The sequence below is a fragment of the Lissotriton vulgaris genome, chromosome 2_2 (assembly GCF_964263255.1).
Source record: "Lissotriton vulgaris chromosome 2_2, aLisVul1.2, whole genome shotgun sequence".
NCBI classification, from domain to species: domain Eukaryota; kingdom Metazoa; phylum Chordata; class Amphibia; order Caudata; family Salamandridae; genus Lissotriton; species Lissotriton vulgaris.
In genome coordinates, this window is record NC_141688.1 from 319188738 (window position 1) to 319205382 (window position 16645).

Sequence of the window (16645 nt, forward strand, 5' to 3'; positions counted from 1 at the left end):
AGCCTCCTTATATAGTCCATCAGCAACGGCCATTCAAAGAGTCCTTAAGGCCAAGTTAATGCCGGCCCTTAACTACGCACAACAGGCGTACCCAGGCAAATTAAATAAGGAGCTGGAAAAAATCCATTGCGGGGCATACAAGAGACTGTATCACCTGCCGAAATGCACAAGAAACACTCTAATTCGCCTGGAATTCTCCCTTAACCAACAAACCCTGGAAGAGATGGCAGCCCTAAGTAAATATTATTACCTCGCAACAGCGTCACGCGATAACACACTAAAGGCTGTCCTGAAACACATCTTTACTGAACCAGGGAACCCCTGGTCAGTTACCATCGAAGCTGCCATGACGCAATTGAACCTGGCGATCGAGTCGTGGAACCCAGATCTTGTCAACGACACTACCATCAAACAAGTGATAAAGAGACAAGTGCGTGCACGCTCCCGGGAGCTGGACCTGGAGTCCCTCAGGAAAAGAGCCTTCCATGAGTCCTTATGCTTGCCACACATCGCGCAAAATCCTCGAAATCATCTTACACAGGCCGTGGGCCTCCCAGCACTCCACAAGATCCTTGCCTACAGATTGCACCCCCTGCCGCTCAATGAACTATATCACCCGGAAAATGCAGGCACAGGAGTCCGGAATTGTAGACTCTGCAACTATAAACGAGAGTCACTTGCCCACTTACTGTTTTGCTGCCCCGCCCTACGTGCACCCGCACACTCTACCTTAGGCCCATTCTGAGGGATGCTGGGACACGCACAGTAAAGGAAGCAATCCATCATCTATACACCTTGAGCGTAGTAAAACAGATGGCCTCATTCGGAAAATTTATCCAACAGACTCGGCTCGAGTTGACAGCAGTAAGGGCCACGCAGGAATAGAGACCTTGCCGTATGAACCCCCGGTGGACCTCACAGGCCCCCGACCGCGTGTGCCCGTATGAACTTTTGGAACTTCTTATAAATGCTTGCCACCAGAAACTCTGTGGTTTTTTGCCCTCACGAACTTTGGGAACTTTTTAACATACGCTTGACTACTGGAATTTTGTGGGTTTTTTTTTTAACTTTGTAACTTTATACTTGATCTTAATGTAATGGTTTTAAGTAACCACACAATAAAAGTTATTCATTCATTCATTCATTCACTCACTGCTTCAGGACTCATCCTTTTCTCCAATACAGAAAACAGACAATGTTTAAGAAAAGCAAACTTTATATTAAGTTATCAGATCCCTAGAACACTGAACATAGTGGTTAAATAAAAACCCCGAGATCTCCCACAGGGGGATATTGTTAAAATATTACAAATAAACTCAAAAAGGGCTTGCAAATCTTTTAGACTTAGTACAAAATTAGAATTCCCCATTCATCAGCTCCCATGTGGGCATCGGCTTACCAGCCGAGAAAGCACTCCATGAACGCTTGCAACATAGCAATTACCCACAAGCAGTGTCCTGACCTGATACTACCAATGTCCATAACAAGGGTGTGTAGAAGAGTTAGGAGCATTTTGATGGAGAGCGAGGGCTCCGCTTGCAGGTGACTCTCCTCCAAGTTGCAGCCAGGCACACTGCCATTACAACACTTTGCTTCTGCTCAGTCATGCAAAGAGGGGAGAACTTTACGGCATGTCTTAAAATAGTGATGTTTTCCTTAAACAGAAGTGTACCTATGCTCTTCCCTCTTGCACATCAGCTACTGTCCAGTCCAACATTGGCACACAAGTGCTCACCGCCACCATTAGCAAAGCATCCGGAGACAGCAGCTACCTATCGAGCAGGTTGAGGAATGTTACTCTGTCCCACTAACTCTTCGCTGACCCAGGATCAAAGGACGAAAGGCGGACATCCCCAAGAGCAGATACAGGTGCTGTGGGACGGAGAAGCACAGTCTCGGGCACAGGAACCAGTTTTAAACCTGATACACTACCTCTTCTGAAGATTAATAGAATCTAGTATCTGGACTATGACTATCTCAACCTGATGCAGTGCCAGGAATGTTAAAATTCAAACCTAGCCCAGCCCCAGGAATGTCATTAGCTAATCTAACCCAGCATCTGACACTCCAAGACCAGCTTGCTTTAGTGAAATGATCATTCTATACCCCACAAATCTTGTTCTGACCTCGTCTCAGGAGGATTTCAACGACCCAGTGCCAGTAACCACATGCCCTAGTGGACCCAGCACCAGAACCATCGAAGGCTCAACCTGACCGGGCCTGCCCACACCATCGATCAGAGCCAGGCCAGTCTGAGTCTTAAATGGACTACGGCCAACCTCACTTACCACTCAATCCAGTCACTGTTCACAAGTCGAATTAGGTACACAGGAACACCCCAAGCAATATGTCTATACAGACTGAGTGCACTGAAATAACCTGGTGGAATTCTGGCAAAGGCAGAAACCCACTAATGCTCGCAGCCTTACTTCTTTTCCTCGCTTCCCCAGTAGCTTTAATCCCCTGTCCATGGTTACGATTAGTTTTTAATTTTATTTTTCTTGAACACGGAATCAGTCTAATGAAATTTGAGCCCTGCAGTTTGGTGCAAACTGTGGCTGCCCTAATGTCCAAATCTGACCAGCGTCCCTGGAAGAAATGCCAGAACATCCTTAAGCCTGCAAGAGCTTGTGAACCACCCAAGGTTGAGCATAGTGGACAGGTCCACTCCAGGCCAGAAAGTGGCATGATAAATAATGGTATGTGTAGGAGAGCGACAAATTTGCAACGGCATCCAGTTTTCAGCAGGAGTCCTCAACCAGAAAGAGCATTTGTGAAGCATCTCATCCACACCAAATCAGAGTGAGTTTGTGCTGGGACAGTCACCTCCTCCTCTCTGGAATGCAGCCTGATGCTTTGCTTGGAGAGTTCAGATACCAAGGTCCAATTTGGTCATCTCCGACAGTTTGTGGCAGGTAGGGGTGCTCAGACCTCGCTCTCCGTGGCCGGCCTGGGCTCCTGCTGCTTCCAGCCAGTGTCGGGCAGGGAGCTGCGCCGGTCAGGCGTTGGGGCCAGGCTGACGCTGCTGCTCTCAGACTGCTCCTCTTGCAGCAGTTGCTCTGTCTCGGTGTTGTCCAGGGAGCCTGTGCTAGCTTGGATGGACACAGTGTCCGTCTTAATGCACACATGGTCGCGCAGGATGCTGCCACGCGATGGCTTGATCTGCTTCAGGTCGTCCCACTCGGAGTCGCCGTCCGACAGCAGGCAGATGCCCTCCACGATGCGAATCTTCTCTTTCGTGTAGCTGTTTTCAGACGTTGCCTAAGAGACGAGAATGCAAAAACAAGATTAGGAAAGTCTAGTGCTGCTTAACTCTTTCACATTTAATGATCAATATGTTCATTTGAAAACCAGAATCACACATGCAAGGCTCCTAAAAACGGCAGAGTTGCATCACTGAGGCTGAGTTAGAACTGCCCTTGGCTGCCCTGCCTGTTCTTGGCCGTTGCTCTGTTTTTCACCCACTGGAGTAACTCTGACATTACTGTTGTGACATATCGGGCTGGGTTCCAGGCAGATGAAGAGGGCCCAGCTGCCGTTCCCCTGCCACAGACGAGGAGGGTCCCATGACCAGGACACAAGCTGCCCACGCTGGGATCTATGCTGCCTTCTCTCATAATTGAGGGGTCCCTGGAAAACCAGCGGGTGCGGATCACCTGCCTGACCATGCCTGGTCAATGGGAAGATATATTCTGCCCCATCGATAATTACATTATCCACTGAGACCCCTGGTAACGGTCATTCAGGAGTAGAGAATGGGCCACTCATAATGGCATGTATTAAAGTCTCCTTTTTTATGGCTGCACCACCAGTCTGCCCCCAAATACTAAAGAGACCCCCAGTAATGGTAACTCCAGGGTAGAGAAGTAGTGAGTTCTATTACTGACCACTCCTCATGAGGGCCCAAAAGGTTACTGCACATGGACTACAGGGACGGTGCCCCCTGGCCCTCAGGTGGCCCCCTCATTACATTTCTGATACCAAAGAGACATGTATAGTTCCCAAGAGGGTGGATTCTACTTTTCTTTGGGTGGTGGGTTTTTGGCCATCCGATTGGGTGCATCACACACATTCCTGGACAAAAAACCGAAATGCGATCTGTGCGTACCAGGACCAACAGATGTTCAGTACTCCCACTCGGAGTCACCACCAGAGAGCAGGCCCAGATCAGAGACCCGAACACCTCTAGACTTCCCAGAGTCGAGCAGCCCCCACAAGGTAAAACTGACCCCAGGGCCCAGTGTTGAACTAAAATGTGGCATCGAGGCCCAAGTTTCTATCAAGCTGTTTTCAGGTTAATTCCCTTGCACAGTAGGTGCTAAGCACTTCTAGGTTTTGTTGTTTATCTCTATTTAACATGAGGAACATCCTACTTACCTACACTAAAGTATTTTTATTTTATTGAATACATTGCTGACAGGACATTCAGATTAAGAGGCTGATTGAGATCTTGGCGGATGGGTGACGTATGGCCCGTCCGTCGAAATATAAATCCCATGGGATATAATGGGATTTATATTTCAGCGGACGGGATAAACATCACGGTTGTGATGGAGTCACCCGTCCACCAAGAACTAAATCAGGCCCGGCCTGCTATCACCGGTACACATTATTGCCAAGTATCTAACTGCACACCACCTCCTGGGGTAGGAATCCACTGCTGGATCCTCCCACGGTGTACTTGGTCCAGAGTATCTGAAGTCACACTACATACCAGCCCCTGGGGTAAGCGTCGACTGCAGGAATGCCATCTGTGTGCTCTATTGAATAGTATCGAACGGTATCCCACACACCAGCTCCTGGAGTAAGCGTCGACTGCAGGAGTGCCACCTGTGTGCTCTATTGTATAGTATCGAATGGTATCCCACACACCAGCCCCTGGGGTAAGCGTCGACTGCAGGAGTGCCACCTGTGTGCTCTATTGTATAGTATCGAATGGTATCCCACACACCAGCCCCTGGGGTAAGCGTCGACTGCAGGAGTGCCACCTGTGTGCTCTATTGTATAGTATCGAACAGTATCCCACACACCACCTCCATGAGTAAGCGTCGACTGCAGGAGTGCCACCTGTGTGCTCTATTGCATAGTATCGAACAGTATCCCACACACCACCTCCATGAGTAAGCGTCGACTGCAGGAGTGCCACCTGTGTGCTCTATTGCATAGTATCGAACAGTATCCCACACACCAGCCCCTGGGGTAAACGTCAACTGCAGGAGTGCCACCTGTGTGCTCTATTGTATAGTATCGAACAGTATCCCACACACCACCTCCATGAGTAAGCGTCGACTGCAGGAGTGCCACCTGTGTGCTCTATTGCATAGTATCGAACAGTATCCCACACACCACCTCCATGAGTAAGCGTCGACTGCAGGAGTGCCACCTGTGTGCTCTATTGCATAGTATCGAACAGTATCCCACACACCACCTCCTAGAGTAAGCGTCGACTGCAGGAGTGCCACCTGTGTGCTCTATTGTATAGTATCGAATGGTATCCCACACACCAGCCCCTGGGGTAAGCGTCGACTGCAGGAGTGCCACCTGTGTGCTCTATTGTATAGTATCGAACAGTATCCCACACACCACCTCCATGAGTAAGCGTCGACTGCAGGAGTGCCACCTGTGTGCTCTATTGCATAGTATCGAACAGTATCCCACACACCACCTCCATGAGTAAGCGTCGACTGCAGGAGTGCCACCTGTGTGCTCTATTGCATAGTATCGAACAGTATCCCACACACCAGCCCCTGGGGTAAACGTCAACTGCAGGAGTGCCACCTGTGTGCTCTATTGTATAGTATCGAACAGTATCCCACACACCACCTCCATGAGTAAGCGTCGACTGCAGGAGTGCCACCTGTGTGCTCTATTGCATAGTATCGAACAGTATCCCACACACCACCTCCATGAGTAAGCGTCGACTGCAGGAGTGCCACCTGTGTGCTCTATTGCATAGTATCGAACAGTATCCCACACACCACCTCCATGAGTAAGCGTCGACTGCAGGAGTGCCACCTGTGTGCTCTATTGCATAGTATCGAACAGTATCCCACACACCACCTCCATGAGTAAGCGTCGACTGCAGGAGTGCCACCTGTGTGCTCTATTGCATAGTATCGAACAGTATCCCACACACCACCTCCATGAGTAAGCGTCGACTGCAGGAGTGCCACCTGTGTGCTCTATTGCATAGTATCGAACAGTATCCCACACACCACCTCCATGAGTAAGCGTCGACTGCAGGAGTGCCACCTGTGTGCTCTATTGCATAGTATTGAACAGTATCCCACACACCACCTCCATGAGTAAGCGTCGACTGCAGGAGTGCCACCTGTGTGCTCTATTGCATAGTATCGAACAGTATCCCACACACCACCTCCATGAGTAAGCGTCGACTGCAGGAGTGCCACCTGTGTGCTCTATTGCATAGTATCCAACAGTATCCCACACACCACCTCCATGAGTAAGCGTCGACTGCAGGAGTGCCACCTGTGTGCTCTATTGCATAGTATCCAACAGTATCCCACACACCAGCTCCTGGAGTAAGCGTCGACTGCAGGAGTGCCACCTGTGTGCTCTATTGCATAGTATCCAACAGTATCCCACACACCACCTCCATGAGTAAGCGTCGACTGCAGGAGTGCCACCTGTGTGCTCTATTGCATAGTATTAAACAGTATCCCACACACCACCTCCACGAGTAAGCGTCGACTGCAGGAGTGCCACCTGTGTGCTCTATTGCATAGTATCCAATGGTATCCCACACACCACCTCCTGGAGTTTACGTCGACTGCAGGAGTGCCATCTGTGTGCTCTATTGCATAGTATCAAACAGTATCCCACACACCACCTCCTGGAGTTTACGTCGACTGCAGGAGTGCCACCTGTGTACTCTATTGCATAGTATCGAATGGTATCCCACACACCACCTCCATGAGTAAGCGTCGACTGCAGGAGTGCCACCTGTGTGCTCTATTGCATAGTATTAAACAGTATCCCACACACCACCTCCATGAGTAAGCGTCGACTGCAGGAGTGCCACCTGTGTGCTCTATTGCATAGTATTAAACAGTATCCCACACACCACCTCCATGAGTAAGCGTCGACTGCAGGAGTGCCACCTGTGTGCTCTATTGCATAGTATCGAACAGTATCCCACACACCACCTCCATGAGTAAGCGTCGACTGCAGGAGTGCCACCTGTGTGCTCTATTGCATAGTATCGAACAGTATCCCACACACCACCTCCATGAGTAAGCGTCGACTGCAGGAGTGCCACCTGTGTGCTCTATTGCATAGTATCGAACAGTATCCCACACACCACCTCCATGAGTAAGCGTCGACTGCAGGAGTGCCACCTGTGTGCTCTATTGCATAGTATCGAACAGTATCCCACACACCACCTCCATGAGTAAGCGTCGACTGCAGGAGTGCCACCTGTGTGCTCTATTGCATAGTATCGAACAGTATCCCACACACCACCTCCATGAGTAAGCGTCGACTGCAGGAGTGCCACCTGTGTGCTCTATTGCATAGTATCGAACAGTATCCCACACACCACCTCCATGAGTAAGCGTCGACTGCAGGAGTGCCACCTGTGTGCTCTATTGCATAGTATCGAACAGTATCCCACACACCACCTCCATGAGTAAGCGTCGACTGCAGGAGTGCCACCTGTGTGCTCTATTGCATAGTATCGAACAGTATCCCACACACCACCTCCATGAGTAAGCGTCGACTGCAGGAGTGCCACCTGTGTGCTCTATTGCATACTATCGAACAGTATCCCACACACCACCTCCATGAGTAAGCGTCGACTGCAGGAGTGCCACCTGTGTGCTCTATTGCATAGTATCGAACAGTATCCCACACACCACCTCCATGAGTAAGCGTCGACTGCAGGAGTGCCACCTGTGTGCTCTATTGCATAGTATCCAACATTATCCAACACACCAGCTCCTGGAGTAAGCGTCGACTGCAGGAGTGCCACCTGTGTGCTCTATTGCATAGTATCCAACAGTATCCCACACACCACCTCCATGAGTAAGCGTCGACTGCAGGAGTGCCACCTGTGTGCTCTATTGCATAGTATTAAACAGTATCCCACACACCACCTCCACGAGTAAGCGTCGACTGCAGGAGTGCCACCTGTGTGCTCTATTGCATAGTATCCAATGGTATCCCACACACCACCTCCTGGAGTTTACGTCGACTGCAGGAGTGCCATCTGTGTGCTCTATTGCATAGTATCGAACAGTATCCCACACACCACCTCCTGGAGTTTACGTCGACTGCAGGAGTGCCACCTGTGTACTCTATTGCATAGTATCGAATGGTATCCCACACACCACATCCATGAGTAAGCGTCGACTGCAGGAGTGCCACCTGTGTGCTCTATTGCATAGTATTAAACAGTATCCCACACACCACCTCCATGAGTAAGCGTCGACTGCAGGAGTGCCACCTGTGTGCTCTATTGCATAGTATTAAACAGTATCCCACACACCACCTCCATGAGTAAGCGTCGACTGCAGGAGTGCCACCTGTGTGCTCTATTGCATAGTATTAAACAGTATCCCACACACCACCTCCACGAGTAAGCGTCGACTGCAGGAGTGCCACCTGTGTGCTCTATTGCATAGTATCGAATGGTATCCCACACACCACCTCCTGGAGTTTACGTCGACTGCAGGAGTGCCATCTGTGTGCTCTATTGCATAGTATCGAACAGTATCCCACACACCACCTCCATGAGTAAGCGTCGACTGCAGGAGTGCCACCTGTGTGCTCTATTGCATAGTTTCGAATGGCATCCCACACACCACCTCCTGGAGTTTACGTCGACTGCAGGAGTGCCACCTGTGTGCTCTATTGCATAGTATCGAATGGTATCCCACACACCACCTCCATGAGTAAGCGACAACTGCAGGAGTACCATCTGTGTGCTCTCTTGCATAGTATCGAATGATATCCCACACACCACCTTGTTAGAATTGAGGGTCTCATTGGCACAGGCAGGTACTTGTGACAAATAGGGACCCTCTCCTTTAGTCAGGGTAAGGGGGTACACTCCTAAAATAATCCCTGCTCACCCCTTTGGTAGCTTGGTACAAGCATACAGGCTTATCTCAGAGGCAATGTGTAAAGCATTTGTGAACACATACAGTAATCAAGTGACAACACTACAAATGGATGCCACACAGGTTGTATATTTATAAGAATAAGTATCTTTTATATAGATTTACCACAAGACCAAAAACGATAAGAATAATCCACAGTACTATTAAAAATCAAGAGTTCTTGTTAAAAAGGCTTAAATCAGAGTTCTGTGCGAGTCAGTAGCCCTGTCCGGCTACAACGGTGATAAAATAACACAGAATCTAACAAATTCCAGCAGACCACGTCGATACGGGCCCACTCAAGGGTAGACAGACTCGATCACAGCACCTTTACTTGATGCTGCAGGCACGGGCGTGCGAGCCGGCATTCGTTGCGGTGCAGAAAAGAAAGCGTTGCAGGACTCGTCCCTCGATGCGGTGCAGGCAGCGGCCCATTGATGGAGTCGGTGGGTCCAAGGCGTACGTTGCAGGGCGAGACGGTGCTTCCAGCTTGCGGTGCGGCGACAGAGCTGGAGTTCGGGAGCTGGCATCGATCAGTCCGGACAGCGGTACGGGTCGGGCGGTGCGGCGCGAAGCGTGCGAGGCGGTGCCCAACTCCGATGTGTTCACAGGACTCGAAGTCAGCAACAGTGACCGTGTCGGTCATACCAGTACGAGTCGGTGTAGCGAGGCGTTGCATGAGGACGGGGTCGGTGAGCTCAGAGCTTACATTGCAAGATGCAGGCGTTGTTCGATGTGGTGCCTACAGGACACCGGGCCAGTCGTGAGAGTCGGTCACAGCTCCCTGCCTCTGTAGCCACTGAAACAGCATTTCTAGCAGCAATCCACAAAGGCTGGTGAAGTCTACTGGTCCTAAGACTTCAGTCAGGGAGCAAGCTCTCTTCCAAGCCCTTGGAGATCCTTCACAAGTTGAAAATAAAGTACACTAAGTTCTTTCTCCTTTCTTTGGTAGTCAGGCAACCACTACAGGCCAATCCCCAAGCAGCACTTCAGCTTAGGGATAGTCTCTCCTCAGTTTCTTCAGGTTCCCCTCCTCAGCAAAGGTTTCTTCTTGTAGTCCAAACGTGATCTAATTTCTTGGGATCAGGGTCCCAATATTTATACCCCAAAATCATTTGTCCTCTGAGGGCAGAGGGGCCTTTGCCCAGTCCAAACCAGTTCTGGAGCACTCTGGTTATATGACTCCTTCTTTCCTTTCACAGTGCAGAGCAGAAACATCAGACGCCCCACAGGAGGTGGAGCCAGCACTGTAGAGGGAAAGCACAGCCCTGGAGTACTTTGTTGACAGGATTCCTTCTCTTCTTTCACTGTGCAGGGCGGAAACATCAGATGCACCACAGGGGGTGGAGCCAGCACTGAGGGGGGCAGGCACTGTCCTATTCAGGTCTCAGGTGCAACTCCTCCCTCCCATCTAGATGTAGATCTCTCTATTCACCACTGGGAGGACTCACCCTGTCTCCTGGAATCCCCCAGCCCGGTCACTCAAACTCCAGACATGGAATACACAACCTAGCAGAGGCAGGCCTGGATAGTTAGACAAGAAAATACCTACTATTTAAACGTGGTGTTTTCAAACACAGAATGTTAAAACTAACTTCACTAAAATATGTATTTTATCCTTCTGAGTTCAGGCATACTAAACTCGTATTTCTACCATGTTCCCTGAGTCAGTTAGTTTTATAAGATGTAATATTCTAACTGCCCATTCTGGCCTAGGGAGAACAGGTAGCCTTGCAATAGTGAAAAACGACGATGGATGTCACACACACTAGGGCAAGTCCTACCTTATACTTACAATGCACCCTGCCCTTGGGCCTACCATAGGGGTGTCTGATATGAATAAAAGGGAAGTTTTAGGGACTGGCAAGTGGGTGCACTTGCCCAGCCAGTATGACAGTACCAGATTGCACACAGGCTCTGCAATGGCAGCCCTTAGACACACTTTTAAAGGCTGCTTCTGTGGGTGGCACAACCAGTGCTGGAAGCCCACCAGCAGCATTTGGTTACCAAGCCCTGGGCACTCCTGGTGCACTGTACTAGGGTCTGAAAGGTAAACAAAACCAGCCAATCATGGAATCACTAATTCATGCATCAATGTATAGTAGGGAGAGCATATGCACTTTAGCACTGATCAGCAGTGGTAAAGTGCCCAGAGTCATAAAACAGCCAAGAACAGGGCAGAGAAAAATAGAGGTGGAAGGCAAAAAGTTCAGGGATGACCCTGCAAAAAGGACCAAGTCCAACACACCTCTATGAGTAAGTGTCGACTGCAGGAGTGCCACCTGTGTGCTCTATTGCATAGTATCGAATTGTATCCCACACACCACCGCCTGGAGTAAGCGTCGACTGCAGGAGTGCCACCTGTGTACTCTATTGCATAGTATCGAACAGTATCCCACACACCACCTCCATGAGTAAGCGTCGACTGCAGGAGTGCCACCTGTGTGCTCTATTGCACAGTATTGAATGGTATCCCACACACCACTTCCATGAGTAAGCGTCGAATGCAGGAGTGCCACCTGTGTGCTCTATTGCATAGTATCTAACAGTATCCCACACACCAGCTCCTGGAGTAAGCGTCGACTGCAGGAGTGCCACCTGTGTGCTCTATTGCATAGTATCTAACAGTATCCCACACACCAGCTCCTGGAGTAAGCGTCAACTGCAGGAGTGCCACCTGTGTGCTCTATTGCATAGTATTGAATGGTATCCCAAACACCAGCTCCTGGAGTAAGCGTTGACTGCAGGAGTGCCACCTGTGTGCTCTATTGCATAGTATCAAAAGGTATCCCACACACCAGCTCCTGGAGTAAGCGTCGACTGCAGGAGTACCACCTGTGTGCTCTATTGCATAGTATCCAACAGTATCCCACACACCAGCTCCTGGAGTAAGCATCGACTGCAGGAGTGCCACCTGTGTGCTCTATTGCATAGTATCCAACAGTATCCCAAACACCAGCTCCTGGAGTAAGCGTCGACTGCAGGAGTGCCACCTGTGTGCTCTATTGCATAGTATCGAAAGGTATCCCACACACCACCTCCTAGAGTAAGCGTCGACTGCAGGAGTGCCACCTGTGTGCTCTATTGCATAGTATCCAACAGTATCCCACACACCAGCTCCTGGAGTAAGCGTCGACTGCAGGAGTGCCACCTGTGTGCTCTATTGCATAGTATCCAACAGTATCCCACACACCAGCTCCTGGAGTAAGCGTCGACTGCAGGAGTGCCACCTGTGTGCTCTATTGCATAGTATCCAACAGTATCCCACACACCAGCTCCTGGAGTAAGCGTCGACTGCAGCAGTGCCACCTGTGTGCTCTATTGCATAGTATCCAACAGTATCCCAAACACCAGCTCCTGGAGTAAGCGTTGACTGCAGGAGTGTCACCTGTGTGCTCTATTGCATAGTATCGAAAGGTATCCCACACACCACCTCCTAGAGTAAGTGTCGACTGCAGGAGTGCCACCTGTGTGCTCTATTGCATAGTATCCAACAGTATCCCACACACCAGCTCCTGGAGTAAGCGTCGACTGCAGGAGTGCCACCTGTGTGCTCTATTGCATAGTATCCAACAGTATCCCACACACCAGCTCCTGGAGTAAGCGTCGACTGCAGGAGTGCCACCTGTGTGCTCTATTACATAGTATCCAACAGTATCCCACACACCAGCTCCTGGAGTAAGCGTCGACTGCAGGAGTGCCACCTGTGTGCTCTATTGCATAATATCGAATGGTATCCCTCACACCAGATCCTGGAGTAAGCGACGACTGCAGGAGTGCCACCTGTGTGCTCTATTGCATAGTATCGAATGGTATCCCACAAACCACCGCTTGGAGTAAGTGTCGACTGCAGGAGTGCCACCTGTGTGCTCTATTGCATAGTATCGAGAGGTATCCCACACACCACTTCCATGAGTAAGCGTCGACTGCAGGAGTGCCACCTTTGTGCTCTATTGCATAGTATCCAACAGTATCCCACACACCAGCTCCTGGAGTAAGCGTCGACTGCAGGAGTGCCACCTGTGTGCTCTATTGCATAGTATCCAACAGTATCCCACACACCAGCTCCTGGAGTAAGCGTCGACTGCAGGAGTGCCACCTGTGTGCTCTATTGCATAGTATCCAACAGTATCCCACACACCAGCTCCTGGAGTAAGCGTCGACTGCAGGAGTGCCACCTGTGTGCTCTATTGCATAGTATCCAACAGTATCCCACACACCAGCTCCTGGAGTAAGCGCCGACTGCAGGAGTGCCACCTGTGTGCTCTATTGCATAGTATCGAATGGTATCCCACACACCAGCTCCTGGAGTAAGCGTTGACTGCAGGAGTGCCACCTGTGTGCTCTATTGCATAGTATCAAAAGGTATCCCACACACCAGCTCCTGGAGTAAGCGTCAACTGCAGGAGTGCCACCTGTGTGCTCTATTGCATAGTATCCAACAGTATCCCACACACCAGCTCCTGGAGTAAGCGTCGACTGCAGGAGTTCCACCTGTGTGCTCTATTGCATAGTATCCAACAGTATCCCACACACCAGCTCCTGGAGTAAGCGTCGACTGCAGGAGTGCCACCTGTGTGCTCTATTGCATAGTATCGAAAGGTATCCCACACACCACCTCCTAGAGTAAGCGTCAATCAATCAATCAATCATGGCATTTATATAGCGCACTACTTACCCAGAGGGTCTCAAGGCGCTGGGGGAGGGGGGATCTGCTACTGCTCGAACAACCAGGTCTTGAGTTGCTTCCTGAAGGCGAGGTGGTCCTGGGTCAGGTGGAGGTGGGTGGGGAGGGAGTTCCATGTCTTGGCGGCGAGGTAGGAGAAGGACCGTCCCCCTGTGGAGGCTCTTCGGATTCGGGGGACGGCAGCGAGGGCGTGGCTGGTCGATCGAAGCTGGCGTTTGGGAGCGTAGAAGTTGAGGCGGCTGTTGAGGTATCCTGGGCCTTGGCTGTGTAGGGCTTTGTGTGCGTGGGTGAGGAGACGGAAGGTGATTCTCTTGTTGACCGGGAGCCAGTGCAGGTCTCTCAGGTGTCCGGAGATGTGGCTGCGACGGGGGATGTCCAGGATGAGTCGTGCTGAGGCGTTCAGGATCCGCTGGAGTCTCTTCTGGAGTTTGGCTGTGGTTCCGGCGTAGAGGTTGTTGCCGTAGTCCAGACGGCTGGTGACGAGGGCCTGGGTGACCGTCTTCCTGGTCTCGGTGGGGATCCACCGGAAGATCTTATGTAGCATACGCAGGATGTTGAAGCACGACGAGGAGACGGCGTTGACTTGTCTGGTCATGGAGAGGGAGGAGTCCAGGATGAAGCCCAGGTTGCGTGCGTGGTCTGTTGGTCTGGGTGCGCTGCCTAGGGCGGGAGGCCACCAGGAGTCGTCCCAAGCGGCGGGTGAGGATCCCAGGATGAGGACTTCCGTCTTATCTGATTTCAGTTTCAGGCGGCTGTTCTTCATCCATTCGGCTACCTCTTTCATCCCTTCTTGAAGGTTGGCTCTGGCGGTCGCGGGGTCGTTGGTAAGGGAGAGGATCAGCTGGGTGTCGTCGGCGTAGGAGATGATGTTGAGGTTGTGCTGGTGTGCGATGTCTGCGAGGGGGCTCATGTAGATGTTGAAGAGGGTTGGACTGAGCGAGGAGCCTTGATGGGTGCCGCAGATGACTTCGGTGGCTTCAGATCTGAACGGAGGGAGGCTGACTCTCTGTGTCCTTCCGGCGAGGAAGGAGATGATCCACTCCAGTGCCTTCTCCTGGACTCCGACGTTGCTGAGGCGCTGTACTAGGGTACGATGGCAGACAGTGTTGAAGGCCGCGGAGAGGTCGAGGAGGATGAGGGCCGCTGTTTCTCCGTTGTCGAGCAGCGCTCGGATGTCATCGGTGACTGCGATCAGGGCGGTCTCGGTGCTATGGTTGGCCCGGAAGCCAGACTGCGAGGGGTCGAGGGATCCGTTCGTCTCGAGGAAGGCGGCCAGCTGCTTGTTGACGGTCTTCTCGATGACTTTTGCAGTAAACGGGAGCAGCGAGATGGGGCGGTAGTTTTTGAGGTCGGTGGGGTCAGCCGATGGCTTCTTGAGTAGAGCGCTGAGTTCGGCGTGCTTCCAGCTCTCCGGGAAGGTAGCGGTGTCGAAGGAGGTGTTGATGATGTCCCGCAGGTGGGGTGCGATGACAGTGTCGGCCTTGTTGAAGACGTGGTGAGGGCAGGGGTCGGTCGGAGATCCGGAGTGGATGGAGTTCATCGTGCGGACGGTGTCTTCGGTGCTGATCGGAGTCCAGGCGCGGAGGGTGGTGGTGGGGGGTGGTGGTTCGGTCGTGGTGTTCGTCGGTTGAGTGCTGAAGCTGTTGTGTATGTCCGCGATCTTGTTGTGTAAGTAGGAGGCGAGGGAGTTGCAGAGGTCTTGCGAAGGGGTGATGTCGTTGTTTCCGGCGTTGGGGTTGGAGAGCTCTTTGACGATGTTGAAGAGTTCTTTGCTGTTGTGTGCGTTGTTGTCCAGTCGTTCCTTGAATGCAGTTTTCTTGGTGGCGCGGATGAGTTGGTGGTGTTTTCGGGTGGCGAGCTTGAGGGCAGTCATGTTGTCCGGTGTTGGGTCTCTGTGCCAGGTTCTCTCGAGGGCTCGGCAGTTCTTCTTGGAGCCCTTGAGTTCGTCGGTGAACCATGGGGCTTTCTTGCTACCAGATCTGCTGGGCGGGGTCCTCAGGGGGGCGAGCTCGTCTGCGCAGTCGCTGATCCACTTCGTGAGGTTGGTGGCCGCCTGGCTAGGGTTCGTTGTGCTGGTGGGAGGGTTCATGCTCAGGGAGGACGCGAGCTGGTCGGCTGTGATCTTGTTCCAGCTCCTGCGTGCAGCCTGTTGCTGGTGGATCGTGGCCCTTGCGAAGCTGAAGTGGACGCAGCTGTGGTCCGTCCAGTGGAGTCCGGTGGCGTGGCTGAAGGCGATGTCCTTGCTGGATGAGAAGACGGGGTCGAGTGTGTGTCCGGCGTAGTGGGTGGGGGTGGTGACCAGCTGCTTGAGTCCCAGGTTGGCGAGGTTGTCCAGCAGGGTGGTGGTGTTGCGGTCGTTGTTGTTCTCCACGTGGAAGTTGAGGTCCCCGAGGAGGATGTAGTCAGCAGAGCAGAGGGCGTGCGGGCTGATGAAGTCGGCGATGTCTTCGCTGAATTGTGTGCGTTGTCCCGGGGGTCTGTAGATGAGGGTGCCTCTGAGGGTGGTCTTGGGATTGATGTGGACCTGAAAGTGCAGGTGCTCGGCGGTTGCAAGGGTGTCGTCGGTGTTGGTCGTGATGCGGATGGTGTTCCTGTGGACAATGGCGATGCCTCCTCCGGTGTGGTTGATGCGGTCCCTTCGGATGATCTTGTAGCCGTCTGGGATGGCGATGGCTATGTCGGGCGCTGAAGAGGCGTTCATCCAGGTTTCCGTGAGGAAGGCGACGTCTGGTGACGTTGTGTCGAGCAGGTTCCAGAGCTCGACGGCGTGTCTGTGGACGGAGCGGGTGTTGAGCAGGATGCACTTCAGGTGGTTGCTGCTGTTGCTCGTCGAGGTCTT

General features: G+C 51.8%; 1 protein-coding gene across 5 annotated transcripts in view; it reads right to left on the reverse strand.

Moving 5' to 3' along the window:
• Window positions 1-1198: 1198 nt before the first annotated feature.
• Window positions 1199-16645, reverse strand: part of LRP4 (LDL receptor related protein 4) — a 409878-nt gene continuing 394431 nt past the window's right edge. For 3 of the 5 annotated variants that reach the window (XM_086959686.1, XM_086959685.1, XM_086959683.1), the window contains exon 38: window positions 1199-3261. In XM_086959686.1, coding sequence (XP_086815812.1) covers window positions 2926-3261 — 336 coding nt within the window. In that variant the 3' untranslated portion in view covers window positions 1199-2925. The remainder of the gene's footprint in view (window positions 3262-16645) is intronic. The other 2 variants (XM_086959684.1, XM_086959687.1) reach the window with 2 other exon arrangements.